The 19698-nt window shown below is 34.6% G+C and overlaps 1 protein-coding gene across 3 annotated transcripts; it reads left to right on the top strand.

Moving 5' to 3' along the window:
• Positions 1–4029: 4029 nt before the first annotated feature.
• Positions 4030–16687, top strand: LOC121984461 (protein LEO1 homolog). Of its 3 annotated transcripts, XM_042537404.1 has the most exons (12): positions 4030–4309; positions 6182–6573; positions 7058–7169; positions 7655–7840; positions 8243–8419; positions 9056–9187; positions 9350–9529; positions 9781–9912; positions 12022–12135; positions 12225–12455; positions 16058–16204; positions 16343–16687. In XM_042537404.1, exons 1-11 carry the CDS (start codon positions 4166–4168, stop codon positions 16190–16192), a joined length of 1935 nt encoding a protein of 644 aa, XP_042393338.1. In that variant the 5' UTR covers positions 4030–4165; the 3' UTR covers positions 16193–16204; positions 16343–16687. The 3 variants fall into 3 exon arrangements, with proteins under 3 accessions (XP_042393338.1, XP_042393329.1, XP_042393344.1); XM_042537395.1 differs by having other exon boundaries at positions 16058–16687; XM_042537410.1 differs by lacking the exons at positions 16058–16204; positions 16343–16687 and having other exon boundaries at positions 12022–12134; positions 12223–12454.
• Positions 16688–19698: the final 3011 nt, after the last annotated feature.

Raw genomic sequence — 19698 nt, 5'->3', positions numbered from 1 at the left:
CTCAATCTGACTTCATATAGTATCAACTATGATGATTAATATAGCCCTCATGAAAAGTTTTAGTATTAGAAAAGTTTGACTTGAAAGTAAACTTGTGGATAACTTGAGTATATAGACACATTTGGCATACACTCGTGATAGAGTTGACATGAACAAATTGAAGGGTACTTGTTCGGTGAGCATTTTCAGGAAAAAGTACGAGGGTAAAAAAGAGTGAGATAAATGAAAAAACTGATGTGAGTGTCTTGCAAATAGTTCTCCCGCATGATTTTTTTTTTCTTATTTTTTTTACCATTATTCTCTCATGTTCTAATCTTTGACTGGCCTCCATAAGCTCTTCAATACTTAAGATGTTTCCACCAAATTCAAGGGACATTTAGTAAGTTTGATGACACGAAATTTAATCTTACAATATGCGCTTGTAAACAAAGAGCCTCTTCCATGTTTCGATGCTGGATTTCTGGTGGCAAAAAGGTTATTCGTTCGTCCAACAGTTCCGCTTGTCTGTTTCAGACTAATACGAAAGATATAAATTACGGATGACTACTAATCTTGAACAGTTGAATAGCACATGGGGAAAGATGGATATCCAGTTACTAGTTAGAATTTGACTCATAGATCTCATAATGACAACACTATCCTATGCTATTGAATTATTCATCCTGAGGGGACTACTAATATGTTCGTCCAAACAGTTCCGTTTGTTTGTTTCAGACTAATACAGAAGACATAAATTACGGATGACTAATTTGACTCATAGATCTCATAATGACAACACTATCCTATGCTATTGAATTATTCATCCTGAGGGGACTTGGACGCTTGATTCCTAGTACCATGGAAGGAATTAACTTCAGCTTTAACACTGATCTCCATGCTTTGAAATATGATGAAAAGCAGCGTGTCTTAGTCTACATGCACTAAATTCAATTTGTCTTATCGATAATGCTGTCAAAACCATGATGCCTAATTATTCCAACCTAGGCTTTGATCGACATTAGATGGAGGAGGAAGAGTAAATCATCGAGAAGGTAGTAGTCAATGCTTCACTCAATGAGCTAACCTCACTAGAGAAAAACTTTCTTCTTGCACTTAGGAGAGAGAAAGAGAGTAATTATGAAGACATCTAGAGTGAAAAAGAATCCACCTTACTCTTGCAAAGAGACTAAAGAAATTCATTTTCAGAAGAAATGAAGCATTAGCTAATATTTGTTCTAAAACTATCCTTCAAATGATTTAGAATGATAGCTTTATAGACTTAGAGAACAAGTTAAAGAGTAAATGATCTTAAAAAATTATGCTCATGCACCTAAGTATATATGCTACTTTAATAAAAATCCAAAAATTAGAATAAGTCAAATTATGAAAGAAGTATATTTGTCATGTTTGCTTTCCCGTAATATCTTTTTTCGAATGCTTGATTTATCATAATGTAGATTTGGCATGGTTTTTGAGTTATTTTGGTTATCATGCCAAACTCGGTGATTAGATAGATGAGACCATTGAGTGATCAGAAATGTTGAGCAAGTGGGTTGAACGAGCCAAATGTGGCAAGTTAGGTTTGATTGGCTAGGCAAGCCAACTAAAGGAAAGTTGAGGTTCATAGTTTGAAGGCTTAGTTTTGACCCTTGTGCAAGTCAGTCCGATCCTTTTAGCACCCTCAGGATGCAATCGATGACACTTGCATCACTTGCACGATGACTCTATTAAGCTTCACTTCTTTGAGTTGTGCTAGACATGCTCAACTCTTAGCAAGCTTAGTTAGGTCAAACACATAATCAAGCCAAGCCTAGGTTAGGTGGTAGGGAATTTAGCGGAATGGAGCGCGTGTGAGTCATGTCTTGCCAACATGTCAAACACAACTCAAGACTAGACCTATTATTATATACTTCCACACCAACTCAGGTATATCTCGTATGTTGTGAGGACGAGGAAAGGAAAGATCAGTGGATTCCTATGAGAAATGTTGCACAAAGGTATACATACGGTTGTACTATGGCCTTTAAAGACGTTATATATAGTATTCACAATACATTGTGGCCTCTATTGAGTGGCATGGTCTTTTATCGCATGCCCTAGAGTTTGATGGATGATGTCTATCTAACTATACAAATAGTTCTTATCAGATCTAAGTGTTACACGTTGTTTGGCTTGGCCTAAGTCGAGCAGGACATGACACGAGTTGGTTTGAGCGAACGCTTGATCGAGCCTGGTATCGAGCAGTGCTCGACATAGCCAATTGAATTGACACCTCTAACCACCACCTAATTTTACAAAGGAATCAGTCTGTTATGCCCTCTTGCCCCAGTAACAGAGAAGCAAGCAAACAAACAGAATGAAAACTTACAAAACTAAACTAATGAATACAAGTACAATATAATTAATTACATGAACTCACAACACAACATCAATTATTAAAAAAGAGTGCACAAAGAATTCTCCAAGGAGTCAGTTAACGTCCTCCATGGAGTTAATTACATCGGCAGTGACTACCAAATCCATCACGATCTATAAGAAAGGGAAGGATGGCGTGCGCCACATCTCAGTTGTGAAGAGGGTTCGGCCCTGTCGGCACCAGCCGCTTCTCCACGCCGTATCTCAGATCGATCTCCTCGCTGTCTGTTGGTAAAGGCGGTGAAGGCTGGAGCTGCTCGGCAGGCGGCGGCTGCAGGAGGCACCAGGAATGCGGCTCCGGTTCACGGCGGTGATCATTGGAAGATGCCTGAGAGAGTGATAGCGCGATCAGGAACGCAACTGCCCAAAGTCTGGGAAGAGGAAGGGAAGAAGCCCTCATGGTTCTTTCTGTGGGAGGCGACCATCAAGAGCAGAATGGGTCGTTGGGTGGTTGAAGAGAGAGAGAGAGAGAGAGAGAGGGAAGTTGGGGTGATTTAAACGCCAAGGCAAGAGACCCATGAACCTCAGTAAATGGACGCAGAGAATGAAAGTAAAGTAGTGCTCTGCTCTCCTCTCTGGATTCTGAAGCAGGATGATGGTGGGTATGTAGTTGGAGTTTGACTTGTGTTTGGACATTGTGTGGCAGGGCACAGAGCAGTGCAGTGCAGTGGAATATTTCTGCTCATTTTAGTCAGGCCTGACTGAGGACTTGGTGGTAAAGGTCATACGCTAGCCTACTGATAAGGACTTCCAACTGCAGAAAGAGGAGAGAGATGTCATTTTGGGGAGAGAGATTTCATTTTGGGGAGATTGGGAGTGTGACTTTGAAAAAGATAGAAGAGGTTATGCATCAAGTGTATCTATTTGCCAGATAGCAAGAAGAGATGATGAAGCTCTCCTTCCCTTCCACGTGAAGGTTGATATCTGGTGAATTTGGGATCATAGAATGTGGCTTGTGTTACAAGCCAGATGTTAACAATGATGATGAAAGGGTGGAGGTTGGATTTAGTGACCTGGCCTAGTTTGTGTCGCACTGAGCACAATCTGCTCCCTAGGTGCGACTGAGCCATAGGATTTTTTTTTTTTTTTAATAATCTAGAGTATTTGGGCCTTCAGTCCAATCATAATTTATAAAATCATGATATATACAGGAGCAATTTGGGATTAGGATTGAATGGTAGAATTATACAGTCCTATCAAAAACGTTTGAAATTTTATGATAATTGAAAAAATACTTTAAATAATTTAATGTATACATGCGGCACTCGATACCATAGGTAAATCATAAATACTTAGATAAATTGCTAAACACTTTACTGTTGTACCATATCAAGAGAGGGTAAGCTGAGTGATAAAAAAAATAATAAATTAGGAAACACTGAACTTGAGGTAATCAATTTGATCTCATGAAAATTTCCTACAAAGTAAATTAGAAAATACTCACAGCCAATATCCCATAAGTGCACTTTCCATTTGAAAAAAATCCGTACAAATATAACGTAGCTAGGAGATGATAACTTGACGTCCTCTGTACAAGAGCCCGGGCAGGCAGGCTAAGTGATAGGGCCCTTTCTAATGGGCCAAATACAACACCGGCCCGTTTCGCCCTGTAGCAATTAAAGGATGCCGACCCCCAGAGCGGAGGAAGTAGAGGTAGGCCTCGCGCTGCGGGCGAACAGACTGGGCGAATCAAGAGGAAGGTAGCGAAAGATCGATTTTGAACTTCTCAGTCGAACCATTGAGAGAGCGGGGGAGGAGTCAGAAGTCGCCAATGGCAGGGGAGAGAGACATGGCCGACGAGACGAGGAATCAGATGATGCAAAACCTTTTCGGAGAGCAGTCAGAGGACGAAGAGGAAGAAGAGGAAGTTAATTCGGTTCACGAGGCGGCCGCCAATCACTCTGATTATGAATCGGTATACGTTTCTTTTGTTCAACAAACAACAAAAAAAAAAAAAAGGGAAAAGAAAACACGATGGAATTGTTTGTACCCCGTTGCCCTAATTTGTGATGCCTTTACCACACACACACACCCCGGATCTCTGTCATCCGGTTGGTGGTTTCGGAACGAATGTTGAATAGAAGTTCATATCTGCTGGTAGAGTTTGAATATTCAATTTCGTAGAAGACTGTAAATGTTGTATTGGCTTCGTCAATACAAGTCTAGGGCGGTGAACTTTGATTATTTTTTCATGGTGTGGGCAAGCTTATCTGTCTAAATCTTCAATTTGGTTTAGATTGTTAAAAATCTTCAATGTTGAACCTTGGCCATTAATGCATGTTATATTATGGGAATTAACTTTTAAATAGAGAAGGAGGAGGAGGAGGAGGAGGAGGAGGGAGAGAATTGTAGCTGGGAAGGAGATAGGGAGATATACAGGAAAAAATGGTGATAACTTTGTTGCAAATGTAGAATGCCACCATTCTGTTGCTCCTCCATGTAGGAGTAAAGAACTGTAATTTCCAGCCTTGCTGAATCCTATGAAATAATAGAGAACGATCTTGACTATTAGTTTCATAAATTAAAGTTACATATACTTTTCAATACCCCAAAGGGATAGTTAGAGAAAGTTATTAGGGGTTTTTCATTATCTTTCGACTTTGGTTTGCTATTGAACCATATTAGTATATCTGAATGGCTTTATCCTTCTCTTTCATTTTTGAATTCTAGGTGTTTGTATTAATAGCAAAATGAACCATCATTTTGTACCACAATATATGAAAAACATGATGGTGACCACCATAGAATTACTTGCAACCAACATTGTTACATGTTTGCTGTCATTGACTTATGCCCTCTACATGCTATAATTTTTGTGTTTTCCTCGCGGGGTATGCTTCTCACTATCTTGCAATGGCAAACATGTTACTAGCCAAATGCAGGACCTTGCCAACAGTAAGCTGGTTGGCATGGCCTTTATTGGACAGATTTATACTGAAGAATTTACCATTAACATTGTTATTGTGGACTGGCTGGGTGATGATGGATAATCAGTCTTATTGTGGTCAGTAGTTCCATTACTTGGACACTTTGGTTATCCCTGCCTTGGTAAGGATATTTTGTGTTATAAGATATCTAGATTCCTTGATCCCATATTCTGACTTGAAACTTGATAGCTTGACATCTTGATCCATACTGTGTCAAATATTCATACCTGTATTTGAGTAACATATATCAATAAAGTTAATCATAAAATCAATAAATGGTAAAACAAGACATAATAACCACATGACATGAACTAGTGGGGCAGTAATCTAATTGAAAGCCTGAGCAGCTTATAGGGACAAAATGATATTTTACTAACTATTTATATTCCTTGTCATATGTGGCACTTATAAATGAAAGATTATTCAGGAGAATTGTTGAGCAATTACTTGCAAATTCTTTTCTCATGATTGCATATTATGAGATAATAAATGCCACTGTGGAAAAATCTTATCTCTTATGAAATAAATTGGGAACATACACTTGCAAAATTGAAAATTCATGGTTGTTTTAATAACCGTAACCCTAGAGCTTTACTGTAAACTGAAAATTAATTGCACACCTTCTTTATATTGATAACAGTGAATGAACTGTTGTAGTACACGTCTAACTGAGAAATGCTGTGCTGTATGTTGTGCACAATTTGATAAATACTGAAACTGAGTAGAAAATTGTAATGATGAATAATCTTGTTATTGCGGTATTGTGATTTCACTCTTCCTTCATTGCTTCACTTTCCACTTCTTTGACTTTGAGTCTTAGAGGATACTTCAACATTTTCTTAGTTGACTTATTTCTTCAGGATGAAGGTGAAGGTGAGGCTGAGAATGATGGTGATCTTGAGGCTGAGAATGATGGTGAGGGTGAAGGTGAGGCTGAGAACTATGGTGAAGGTGAAATGGAGGGGCAAGGTGAGGTTGAAATGGAAAGTGAAGCTGAAGCTCATGATGTTGATATTGAGCAAGTAGAGAGTGAGGGCGAAAGATTCCAAAGTTCTCCAGAAAGAGGAATTAGTTATGAGAAGATGGAAAGTGAACCAAAAGATGGAGAAAGTGAGGAAGAAGGTTATGGACAAAGGGTAACGACCAGCAGAAGAAGAGAAGTGATGGCCAGTGAGTCTGAGGAATCTGAAGATAATCGATATGCTGATCATGAAGATGAAGAGATTGACTCTGATCAACCCAGGAAGTCAAGGTGAAATATCAACTAAGGTTTTGTTCACACTTTTATTTTGTGGCAACGCTTTTTTTCCTTCATATTTTGAATGTATTCTCAGTTCAGGTTCATTTGGAATTTGGCTTTATTTACTAAATTAGTAGCAATATAAAGGTTAACACTATATTCAAGATGATTGACATATGTTTAAAGTCAATGCTTCAAAATGTCTTAGTGCTCCAATTGTTTGATTCTTTCAAGGGCTAGTTTGGATGTTTGGTCATTTCAATACTGTTATATGGTGTAATAGAACCTTTTTCTTCTAATGTTTTTCAGTGCCTCTCCAGAAAAGGGTAACCATATTGTGTCGAACTTCTCTGTAAACAGAAAATCTATTATTTATCTGGATCTGTACCCTATACACATTTATGCTGATGACTTTGTTTTCCTTAGATTACTGATTTAAAATTGTCTCAAAGCCTGCTCTGGTGCATTCTTATGAAAGGTTCTGCTTCTGAGGCAGGTCAATGGATGAGCAAAAAGATGAAGAAGTTGTTCGTGATGTATTTGGAGATTCTGATGAGGATGAACAGGCTGAATATGGTGGTCAAGATGAAATTGAGCATGATTCACATGTGAGAGTGCAAAAACTTACTTATTTCTTTTGATTGTTTCTAGAAACAAAGATATTTTGTAGATATGTTTTTTGATATGATTGGTTTAACCAACTCCACCCCTCTTGTAAATAGCTTTTTGATTTAAATAAGCTTTTTCCTCGTCATGAGATTTCTTTGTCTGGGATCTATGTGAGATAGATATCCCTTTGTGCCATGTCATTTTTTTTTCAACTGGCGTCACATCAGTTGAATTGGTGTTTGAATTCAAAATGATATCTGGTGTATGTATATAGTTTTGTACCTCTTTTGTGTATATCCAAAATGATATCAGATATCTGATGGAGTTCCGACCTTGATTGTTTGCTCATGCCATAGTCATGTTAGGATAATTGATTGTTTGTTATATTGTTAGTCCAAAGCAAGAATTTATAGTCATTTGATCTCTTTTATTTATTTATTTATTTTTGTCAATGTAAGTGTTTTTCCTGATTATTTTGTGCCAGAGATCTCCTGCAGAGGAGGAAACAAACTATGAACAAGATCTAAAGCCAGAAGATATAGTGCCTGATGAGGACATGCAATATGGAACAGAGGATGAAAATTTTGACGATAAACCTAAAGAAAAACCAGTTGGCCCCCCATTGGTTTTGGATGTTCCTTTGCAACTGCCACCTAGCCGACCTGATCGGGTGAGTTATTGTTACATTTGTTTTAGTTGATGTCACAATTCTACGCCTCCTGAGATAACACTTCATCGTATGGTGAAATGAACTGTATTTGGTGAATAATTGTAACTCATTGTTTCCTAGAATGATGCTTATTGTCTTTTTTCTAATGATCTTGAGGTCAAAGATCATGTCATTAGGTCACAATTTTTTTGCATGGTTAATATCTGCCTATGTGGTTCTCTTGTTTTCCTTCCCATGAATACATTTGATGATAATCCACAATTTAGCATATAGATGTAATCTAAAAAACTTGAATCTGCTTTCTTCTCCTATCAATCTACATAATCTACTGTCATATGTTTCATAACTTATGCCCACAGAATGACTTGTTTAACAGATATATATTCTTTTTTTATTCCTCAGATGAATGTCATTAAAGTTTCTAACATCATGGGCATTGAACCAAAGCCTTTTGATCCTAAGACATATGTTGAAGAAGATGTTTTTGTAACTGATGAATCTGGTGTGAAGAAACGAATTCGCTTAGAAGACAATATTGTGCGCTGGAGAATGGTGAAGAACCGTGATGGCACAGTCTCTGTGAGCAAAAACTTTCTATTCTGAAATATGTTACATGAGCCTTGAATAAGATGAATGTGTTAATTTCTCTGCCTATTCCTTTTCTTTACTTTCTTCCTTGTCAACTTCAAAATTGGAGGTCTCCTAGATTAGTAAATTACTATCACAGACAATAGTTGCTTCTACTTCTTTCATCTCGGCAACCTCAAGTATCATATGACCTCATGTTAGAAGTTTCCATGTTAGTTCTCATAACTAATGTTTTAAACAACATTATATAGTTTTGTATCTTTTTTATTATAATTAAAATTATATTACCTTAAACCAAAGATCAAAGTTACGTGCTCTATAAAAGACTGGCTCATTTTTTAAATACCTTATCTTATAGCAAGCTACACTTCCTAGGATCTATCTAAAATAATTTTAAAGAATTATGAGGTACACAAGGCCCCTACTTTCTTTGAAGGCCCAATATTATCAAACCATAGGAGGTACCATACAACCTGATATAAATCCTTAGTCCCACCACTAAGATTCTATATGTATTTGAAGTCTCTGAGCTTGATAAAATATCCTGTTAAGGGATTATAGTTTCATACTAACAGAAATGGGAAACATTGTCTTATGTACTTTTTTGTTGGCCATGTATTTCTGCAGTATGAAAGTAATGCAAGGTTTGTGAGGTGGAAAGATGGAAGTCTACAGTTGTTGATTGGAAATGAAGTTCTAGACATATCAGTGAATGATGCACATCATGATCAAAGCCACCTTTTTCTTCGACGTGGAAAGGTGCAGAATTGTTATCCATGCCTTAAGTTTGTTATATTAACCAACAAATGATTAAAGTGGATGAATAAAATGCATGTTTAATTTTTCCTTGCTCCAATAGGGTAGGTATTTAGAATTATTATTAACCATTATTGACAATCTTTTAAATACTTTTATTTGCAGGGAATTTTGCAATCTCAAGGCAGGCTCTTACAAAAGATGAGGTTTATGCCATCTTCTTTGTCATCTAAGTCCCACCGTTTATTGACTGCTCTTGTTGATTCGCGTCATAAAAAAGTTTATAAGGTGAAGAATTGTATTACGGAGATTGATCCAGAGAGAGAGAAAGAAGAAAAAGAAAAGGTTAAGAAACTATTATATCTTGATACTTTGTTACTGGAATTCTAATTATTACCTTTTGGACTATGGTTTCTTTTGTAGTAAATATATTTGATGGCATACACATTAGAAATTTTAGAACTATAACTAATGCATACTCATCCTTCTTTTCCCTAAGAAAAAAAAACCACTGCATAATATTGGGGGCTGCATGCCCTTCACTTTGGGTGTGGTTCTGGCTTCGTGATTTCCTTGTACATGGTAAAATTTTGTAGGTTGTTGGCCAAACTATTAGAGCCAATGCACTTCTTCATAGGAAAAGAGAAAAGGTTAACCGCAAGTATGCACAACCTGCCCATAGAGGAAGACAACTCTCTCCAGGGTTCTTGGAAGATGCACTTGATGAGGTCTGTAACTTCCTGACTATTTTTTGTTTTTGTTTTTTTGGTTGGTTCCATGGAATTAATAAGTCATTACAGAATTTTCTCTTACTGTGAAATTCATCACAACTGATTGCATAGTGGATGTATGTTCTGAACAATACCCTGGTAAAAAAAATTAAGCTTGTATCAAAATGTGCTCTATTTCACAACCATTAATCGTGTTCTTGTTATCTTCCATTTGGAGGACTCTGGGCACTTCCTGACAGTTGATCTCTGAAAATAATGTTGATAACACTTTATGAAGTGTGCTCAGTGCAACTTGTGCTGTCATAATCTTCTATCTGTAGTTAATTTCAAATACCTCAATGTGCTATCATCATTGTTGTACTTTATCTTCTCATGTTTAATGGTTTTATGGAAGGGGAGCCTTGGCGCAACGGTAAAGTTGTTGCCATGTGACTAAAAGGTCACGGGTTCGAATCCTGGAAACAGCCTCTGCAAAAAGCAGGGTAAGACTGCGTACAATGGATCCTTTCCCGGGACCCCGCATGGCGGGAGCTTCGTGCACCGGGCTGCCCTTTTTTTTTAATGATTTTATGGTTTCCTTTATGCTTTACAAGGTTTACTCTTGGCGTTAGTATTTTTTTTATTAGTTTGTAATATAATGTTTGAATATATTATCTTACATTTTTTTTTTTGTTTCTGAGTTGTTTCATTATTTACTCTATTGTTTCAGCAATTGAAACACTCAGAATAATCTCAGTTATTCTGTCTGTTTTTGTTGTTCTTACTAGCATTACAGTTGATAAACTGGAGAATCAGGTTGGCCTTGACATGTCATTTGTATATCAAAAGTGTATTCAGGAAATGCATTCTATTAAACTATGAAAGTAGTTCAGTGATTGCTGACACGCATCTCAAGATTCCTTTGAAAAACAATTTTGTTAGTTAACGTAGGATAAAGTGTACTTGTAAACATCTTTCATTATTGTAAAACAGTAATAGTAATATTGTAACTAAATAAATTAAATATTATTAATTGAATTATAAAACAAATTATATTTGCCACTCAGATTTTTTCCTAACTTTTTAGATGCATGTTTTAAAAATGTAGTTATTTTAATGATGGAATTATTAGTTTGTATTTTATTATAAAACTATGTTATTAATAGTTTGTATTTTATTATAAACCTATTGCTATAAGATGTTATATTTATACCTAAATGATAAAGAATATAAATTTTTTGACAATGATACTATTTACTTCATATGGCATGATGATTCTAATGTTATTAATTGATGATTATTTCTAATTGCTAATATATAATATTTTAAGAATTTAATCAATTTGTATTATATAAAAATAATATTATTCATACAATCAATTATTTTTTTTAAAAAAATGTTAACTTTCTTAAAATGTGTAGTTTGTTCTAATGGTTACATAAATCTTGATGACATTATATGATTACATATTATTTTAGTGATTTATTGTTGAACTAAGCAATGAATATTTTGATTCGTTTACTGAAGATTATTTTAAGATATTTTTCTGTTTTTTGTTTATCAGTATTATTTGCATATTTATAATCCCACCCTAATAGTTGGGACAAATACAACTTGATGGATAGTAATGATGAATATTATTTACAGAATTATTGATATATAGATAATAATTTATCATTAAAATTTATTTTGAGGCAATACAACAAAAGTAATTTATATAATATAATAAAGTATGAATGTTCCATTATTTGTCTAATTTTGATATTAACTTTTGGAAGTAATTTTTTTTGGGAAATAACTTTTGGAATGCAACTTCTCATCTGTTTTAGAAAAGCCACTTTGAGCATGCAGTGGTTTGAGCAAGGGGATTTGAGGCATCTGTTTACTGAACACTATATCAAAGCACCTTGGGAAAGCCTTCTCAAATCCAACCTTTGTCTGTGCATGCTTTCTCCCTTTGTTGCCATGAGGTCTTGCATAAGATCATTTTGTATGAGCAACAGCTCTTATGTTTATTCCCTTGTAGAAACAATCATCTTTGCTTCACTTTTATATTAGTTTAATTATCTTAAAACTCTAATTCCATTGCCATTTACTATGAGCCACAGCTGTTTGATATGACTGTAGGAAGATGAAGCGGAAGACTATTACAGTTCTCGTCGAGGTTCAGCTCGTAGTCGTTTTGAGGAAGACTTGGAAGCAGAAGCAAGGGCTGAGAAACGCATAATTAATGCAAAAAAGGTTAGAATAAGAAATGCAATATTGTGCAACTGCCATTTGTCAAATCCTTTTTCTTTAACCTTATGCCTCCAAGTTCTGTGATTTGTCAGTCAAATCTACATACAAATAAACCATCCTTATCTGCTGCTCGCTCATCAAAGAGACCGCTTGAGGAATACTCTGAGAGTGAAAAAGAAGAATCAGAATATGAAAGTGAAGGTGAAGAGATTGAGAGGTCTCCAATGGGTGCAAGGGAAGATGAGCAAGAAAATGAAGATGAATATGAAGAAGAGGTAGATGAAGAAGCTGCTGATGCTATATCTCCATCAGAAGAAGAGGAGGTAAGAATAACACCCAAATAAAATTTATCATTAGTGCTTTCTTGCACCTTTTTTAACTATTAAAAAAAACAATTTCCAAAAGTAGATGGCTTATTGAAGTTATTTATTTGACGAAAAAGGAAAATTGTTCTTTATAGATGAAATTGCTGGTTTACAATATTGCTTCTACAGTTTATTTTATCTAAATATCTTTTTCATAGTATTTAGTTTAATATATGTAGGACCTATGAAGTTCAAAACAATGAGTTTAATGGTGTTGGTATTAAGAAGTAAAAAGGGGAGAAAACTATTAAAAAAAGGGGCATCCTGGTGCATGAAGCTCCTGCTAATGTGGGGTCCCGGGGAAGAGTCAGACCATATATGTTTATTGTATAGAGCCTTACTTGCATTGCAAGAGGATGTTTGACTCAAACCCGTGACCTCCCAATCACAAGGTAGCAATTTTACCGTTGCGCCAAGGCTGCCTAGGAGAAAACTATCTATTGGATTAAAGTTAGAGAAATTAAATATAGAGATTTTAGTAATATTAGATGTGTAAAAGATGATAAAATGTTTTTTGTGATGACAATGCAATTACTTAAAGATGAAATTTAATGATCATTCTATGAAAGTTATAGTTTTGGAGGTTGTAAATGTCACCTTAGAATTTGGAGCTTTTTTCGTCATATTAACCCCAAAAGTATGGAGCTAAAGTCATTTTTTCCTATGGGATCTTAATTACCGCCACTTGGCTTTTAATTCGCCTCTGGACATTAAATAAATTGTGGATAATTTGTTTTCCTCTCTTTGAAACAAGGGACACTTTTGGTTCTATGCATGCTTCAAATAATTTTATCCCATGTTACTATATCTAGAGTCAATTATTTTTTATGATGTACTCCTAAATCAAGGTTCAAATGGATTAGTGACCAATTTCTAGGTTTCATTGTAAACTTATTTGGTTACTTCCAATTAGACGTATCAATAGTTCAAAGTGGACTTGAAGTAGCACATTTATTGCTTTAAAGAAATTAAAAATAGGTAAAATTGTAGATTCAAATGATATTCTTATTGTAGTTTTGATGAGTTTAGGAATGAAGGTAGACAGGTATTCAACAAAACTGGGTGATAACTCATTCTTTGCCTCATGTATAAAATTTAGTTCATGCTTTTAATATTTAAGATGTATGATTCTCTAGAGTAATAATGTATTTCGTTTCTAGAAAAATAAATCAAACAAAAACTATAAAATTAAAATTAGTACTACAATAATGTATAATATAATAAGAATTCAACGAAATTCAAGTTATTTTAAATATCCAATCTATCAAAAAATTGAGAAGATGCTAAATAAAAATGAAGTCCAATATTTTATTTAATTTTTTTGTTAATGATAATGATTCAACTCTTTAATGTTTGCTAAATAATAGGTAGAGTTTAGGAAAAAATATCATTCTTTCATATGACTAATGGGAATGACATGTTCGAAAAATATAGATTTGATTATCATTCTTTTTAAAAATATTTAATGAATGATTAAAAACACGAAGTAACATTACAAAAATCAAATTGACAATTTTAAATATTGAATTAAATTATTAATATTAATATGAATATGATAGATAAAAAAGTATAATTACTTGATATGGAGTTGCCAATGGATATGTGTCTGAGTACATAGAATGGTATATCTATATAAGGTTTCCATTCGCATTAGCAAGAGTATCATAGGTTCCACTGCATGAGATTTGATAACGCTTTTTCAATGAGGCCCTATCCACTAATATTACACAGAAGAAATCAATAATAGAAACTAAGGGCATCTGCAGTGGGAGATTTATAGCATGCAATTTATGTTATAAATCTCTCAATATAAACCCCTCTCCCACTACATAGGTGGGGGTTATAGTTTTTTTTATAAACCTGTATCAAAATCTTGGGACCAGGTTTATAAAAAAAAAATAGTAGAGAGAGGATAGAGAGAGAATTTTGAAAGAAGTGGAGTTTTTAAAAGAGAGAGGTTTTATGATAATAGAGAATGATTTTTAAAAGAAGTACGGTTTTTAACTTTTGATGTGACAATGATATGGCAGAACATAAACCTCTTTAAGAGGTTTACGACTGCGGATGCCCTAATATAATTAGATTAACTCTTCATGGACAAACTTGGGATTTGCGACCTCAGGTAAGGATCATGGGGTCCTTGTTTATAAGATATGAAGGGTTGTTTATCCTATATGTATCTAGATGAAGAAAAAAACATGTAAAGAAGGGTATCCTTATTTGTACAAATGGTACTCTGGACTTGGAGTGAGCATGAAGAAATAAACGACACTTCTGTATCTTTTGAATTGCCCATAGCTCGAGAGGAGCTTGATGAACTTGAGGGTTGAAGGAAAACAGTTGATAGTTGAGATGGAGTGGTATGAGATAAAATATAATTACTACCCAGGAGCATTTAGTTCTACCTCCATTAAATGATATAATGGAAGAGAATATTTTGTTGCTAGACATGCTGAATCGATTAGATTTGAAGCTTGAGAAAGTATAGGGAAATCAAAGAAAACTCTCATTAACGTAATGCAAGATGATTTAAAAGACTTAAATATTACAAGATATAGCCTTGTATCTGTTCACTGAAATGATAAACTCCATCGAAACAATCCCATATAGTTGGGACAATATTACTTGATGATGGTCATTTTAAAACTCTACCAACATGTGGCTGTTCATTGTCATCTAACATATGGCTTGTGATTACTTCATGAGAAGATTGATTTAATATTTGACTAATATGTAAATAATATAGTTTGGACTAATATGGCTTGACGATGTTGTTGATTATAGCCATTTTCCCTAAAGGATGTTGATCTATGCTGTCAAGTGTGTTATATATTTCTACTCGATATTATATACTATGTCCAAGACAAACTGTAATTCTTTTCAGTTCATTTGTTAATTATATTGCACGGAAAGATGCTGTGGATCATGACTACCAGGTATAATAATAGGAGAATCTAATTTGTGCACCTATCACTAAAAGTAAATATATCTGGTACAGCTTTGATCAACTTTAACAAAGGGCATAAGAATGACAACACTGATACAATTCATTTGGAATAAAAGTGAAACTTATGATCATGAACTTCGTAACTTCTCGCTCTAACTAAGCACACAGATTATCTTAAATTATCTTTAAGGCCATGACTAATGCCCTAGCTAGTTCTGTACTTACACATGACCTGTGATCTGGAAAAGAATTGCAAATAGCCAAATGATGGCTTGCAATATCAGCCATCCATAGACCACCTATTATTGGGTCTAATCCTCCATGAAAAGTTAGAGATTCTGCATATTTTGACCAAATCAAGGTGAACAATGGGCCGCTTCCTCATCAAAACAAAGATAAGTTGAGAGCCTAAAGGTCCTGATTCAATGTAGTATTGAGCCTAAAGTTCAACTGACAATGTAGTATTGTACTATGTGATCTAGTGTTATGAATCAGGTCATATGATTGATAGTTGCTCTCATTGGAAACATTTATATAACTGTGAGTTTCAAGACTTGATAGTCGATACCATTCATTTCTTTTGAAATGCTTAATTGTTCTCTTCTTGCTATAGGAGCCAAGAAAAAAAATAAAGGAAACTGGACGCAGCAACCTGAAACGCAAGGAGATCGAGTCAGATGAGGAGTCTCCTCCTAGAAAGACAGTTCATCGCAGAAAAGCAGTAGTATATGATAGCGATGAGGATTGAATACTTGTCATGGTGATTTCTCTGCTATTCAAGTGTACATGCTTTATTATCCTAAAAGTCACACCAAGTTGCAGATGAGACCCAAACATTTTCATTCGAATTTGAAGATTGATCTGCCACTTTTACTTAGCTTTACAACTTAAATTACAGTGAATGCCTACCCAACCTTGAGAGACTGAGTTGCTCAAAATGCACTTACAGTGGCAGATACAGAATCGAAATTGCACTGGCATTGCGTTCTTGATTACGAAGGCTTGGAGAATGCGTACCCTAATGCATTATTCTTATTGACTACTAATATTGAGGGCCAAACATGGGAACTCTTGGCAGCTCAAAATTATTGCTTTCATATTATCGCCATTAGCCTCCTTTTTTTTTTCCCTCAATGTATTCAAGATATCTCATCACTGATCAAACTGTTGAAAATATCATCCAACTGACTTAAAACTTGTAATTTTTGTATGCTAGTTTATATCTTATGCCAGTTTCAATTTATGTGCTATGTTTTCATTCTGGAACATATGATTTAATCACTGGTGATGCTCCAAGTAACCCAAACTTTATGAAAGACATTTGGTCTGTTTTTATAAATCTAAGGTACTTGCACTTTGTTAGATTTATGATTCGATGATGTAAATTTCTATTATAACTTGAAATTCTGTCCAATGTAGGTTAATTCTTATTCCCTTTTGACGCTTGATTAATATTTAGTTTGTATATATGAACACAACAATATTGATTTTTTTGTTAAAAATAGATTGCTACTTCAATATTTATCTAATAAGAACTCTATGTTTATATGCAATAGTTAAACGAGTAAGGATAGTATCTAAACCTCTTTATGTATTAGGTTGGTGTTCCCATAATTTAATTACTAATGATCATCAATTAGACAAACGGTTGAATCAATTCTACTGGGGATCGCACTCAGACTCTCTGGGTCCTTAGAGTAATAGTGCCTTTTCTATGGGGCCATGAAGTTGAACGTATCAGTGAAGACTTGTTCCTTCATTGTGCTTCAATTTGGAAGCTTGCTTTCACTCGAATGCATTACAAGTATCACTTCCTCGTTCAGACACCGCTGAAATCAAGGGCTTTTTCAGGAACTCTGTTTGGAATGCCCAAATCTTTTGCTCTTTTTGCTTGGCGTAGAATATCTGCGAGCAGCGTTTGGAACAGTGGATGGTAGTAGTTGTCTTTGCTGTTCAAGCCTTGATTTTTATGCCAGTAATATGATGATCAGTCGAATATGAGCTGGAGGCGAAGAGAGTGGTATTTTACCATGCCGTACCAAACTTTTGAGAATTATCAAGAGCCAATTAAACCTTGATTTTTTATTCAAGAGCACATTTTTTTTAAGAATAATCTTTAGGTCTATTCCAACCCTAAATTAAAAATAATATTTTTCTCATTTAAACCAAACCGAACTAGTCAAGACAATTTTTTTTAATTATTTCATGATGATTTTAAAAATTTCAAATTTATATTAAATTAATGTTATTCATTATAAATAATCTCTTATTTATAATTTTTAAATAACCTCCTCAATTTTATTTTAAATTTATGTCATGATGGCGATCTCCCAAATTTATCTATTTTTTTTTTAAAATTTTAAGCCTTAATAAAAAATATATAAATTTATAAAAGTAAAAATATATTTTTAGTTTTTTTTATCTTTTTAATAGTTAATTACAAGAGAGAAAAAAATGAAACAAAGCTAAAAAAATTGAAAATTTTTTTTTACCTTGGTGTTGCTTTGGCGGAAGCAAGTACAAGATGCTCCAAAGGTGAAAGATTTGATCTTTTCTTCCTCCCTTGAATTTCACTATGCCTCAAAACTTTGGACTTATAAATTATTTTACTTTTAGTGCGATGTCATACCTGAAGATAGACACCTCTAACTCACTTTAGGACAATACCAAAAAAATTCCTTGCAATCTTTTGATTTTATCCATGTTAAAATTTTAAGATATCAAGAACATTTAAACCATCAATAAGTTTTAACCTCAATCCAAGAGTGTAGATCCTCTTGTCCATAATTTCTAATTCTCTCCTAGTCCCTTCTATAATTTATACATCGAATTACGATCGAAATCAAGCCAAAATTAGTTGTGATCTCCCCTGAGTTCATCTTCCCACCCAGGTTATAGTTTTGTTCGAGGCAGGCGGCCGAAGGCCGCTGACAATGGAAGAATTGTATGACGTTGAGCAGGAGGCACCCCACCCACCGCAAGCGGCCCACCCACTGCAGGCGACCTTTGGCTGTCTGCCTCGAACCAAACTATAATCTAGGTAGGAGAGTGAACCCAAGAGAGATCGTAGTCAATTTTGACCGGATTTCGACTACGATCCAAAATGTAAATTACAAAAGGGACTAGGGATTACAGACAAGAGGATCTTTGCTCTCAATTCAAACCTTATTTAATAGGTTTCTTTTATTCTCTTAAGTCTCACTGTGCCCAACAACTCTTGACTCATGATCCCTATCGATTTAGAGAAATTGTTTAAAAAAAATTCAATCTTCATAAATTATGGCACAATATTATATATGAATTTAGGCACCTCTAATTCACTTTAGTATAATACTAATGATTTTCTTGCAGTCTTCTAATCTTATCCATGATAAAGTTAGGATTTTAAAAGCATTGAAACTATCATTGATGGACTTAAATAAATTAAATTTAGTCTAAACCTAGTCTAATAGGCCTTTTTCTCACCATGCCCAAAAACTTTTAACTCAAGATCTCTATCAGTTTAGAAAAATTATTAAAAAAATTCAACATTCTTTACATTTAACCCCTATCTATAAATTTTGATCAAAATTTATTAATAAATTTAAATCATAGTTATTTAAGACGTGAGACACCCAAAAATATAAGTACTATGAGGCTTGAGGCGCATAGCATAAGGTGAGGCGCATGACACAATATGAGATGCATGATGTAAGGTGAGGTGCATATCTTACCGAAGTAAAATGCTCTGGGTATAAATTTTACAAGTCAAACATACATACAACATTTCTGTCAAAATATTTCACTAATAAAATTTGAGTCCAAAAAAATATTAAGCAATAATGAAAATATAAAATTTACTATCAAATAAATATGTTATATACAATTCAAATTAAAGAAAAAACACTTCAAATATCTAAATCATCAAAATCTTCATCATTTTCCTCAATCATATCATTATCATTATTGTTGGAGCAATCTAGGTATCCTACATTTTGATGTTTGGACATATTTAAGTTAGATTTATTGTTATATTTAATATGTATTGTGAGTATGCAGGATACAGGTACAACAAGGAAAGTCCAAGTGTGATCTTAGTAAAGGAGGAAAGTCCAAGGATGAGTCTTGGCGGTGTCAATCCAAGCATGTAGTCTTGGCAACGTAAGTCCAAGTATGACTTGGCAATGGATGAAGTCTTGAAAGCGCGACCTCTTGACAAAGAAAGACCTGACAATAATGACAAGGTCAATGGAAGCTCCAGAAGGTAAGGCGTGA

Source organism: Zingiber officinale, chromosome 1B, assembly GCF_018446385.1.
Source record: "Zingiber officinale cultivar Zhangliang chromosome 1B, Zo_v1.1, whole genome shotgun sequence".
NCBI lineage: Eukaryota > Viridiplantae > Streptophyta > Magnoliopsida > Zingiberales > Zingiberaceae > Zingiber > Zingiber officinale.
This window is presented reverse-complemented; position numbering and strand designations above follow the sequence as displayed.

What these genes read in the sequence shown, in the direction of transcription:
- LOC121984461 (XM_042537404.1), top strand. Translation starts at nt 4,166, where the DNA reads ATGGCAGGGGAGAGAGACATGGCCGACGAGACGAGGAATCAGATGATG. An exon ending in AAATTGAGCATGATTCACAT is followed by an intron (nt 7,170 to 7,654) that starts GTGAGAGTGCAA and finishes ATTTTGTGCCAG; the next exon opens with AGATCTCCTGCAGAGGAGGA. An exon ending in GCATAATTAATGCAAAAAAG is followed by an intron (nt 12,136 to 12,224) that starts GTTAGAATAAGA and finishes GTGATTTGTCAG; the next exon opens with TCAAATCTACATACAAATAA.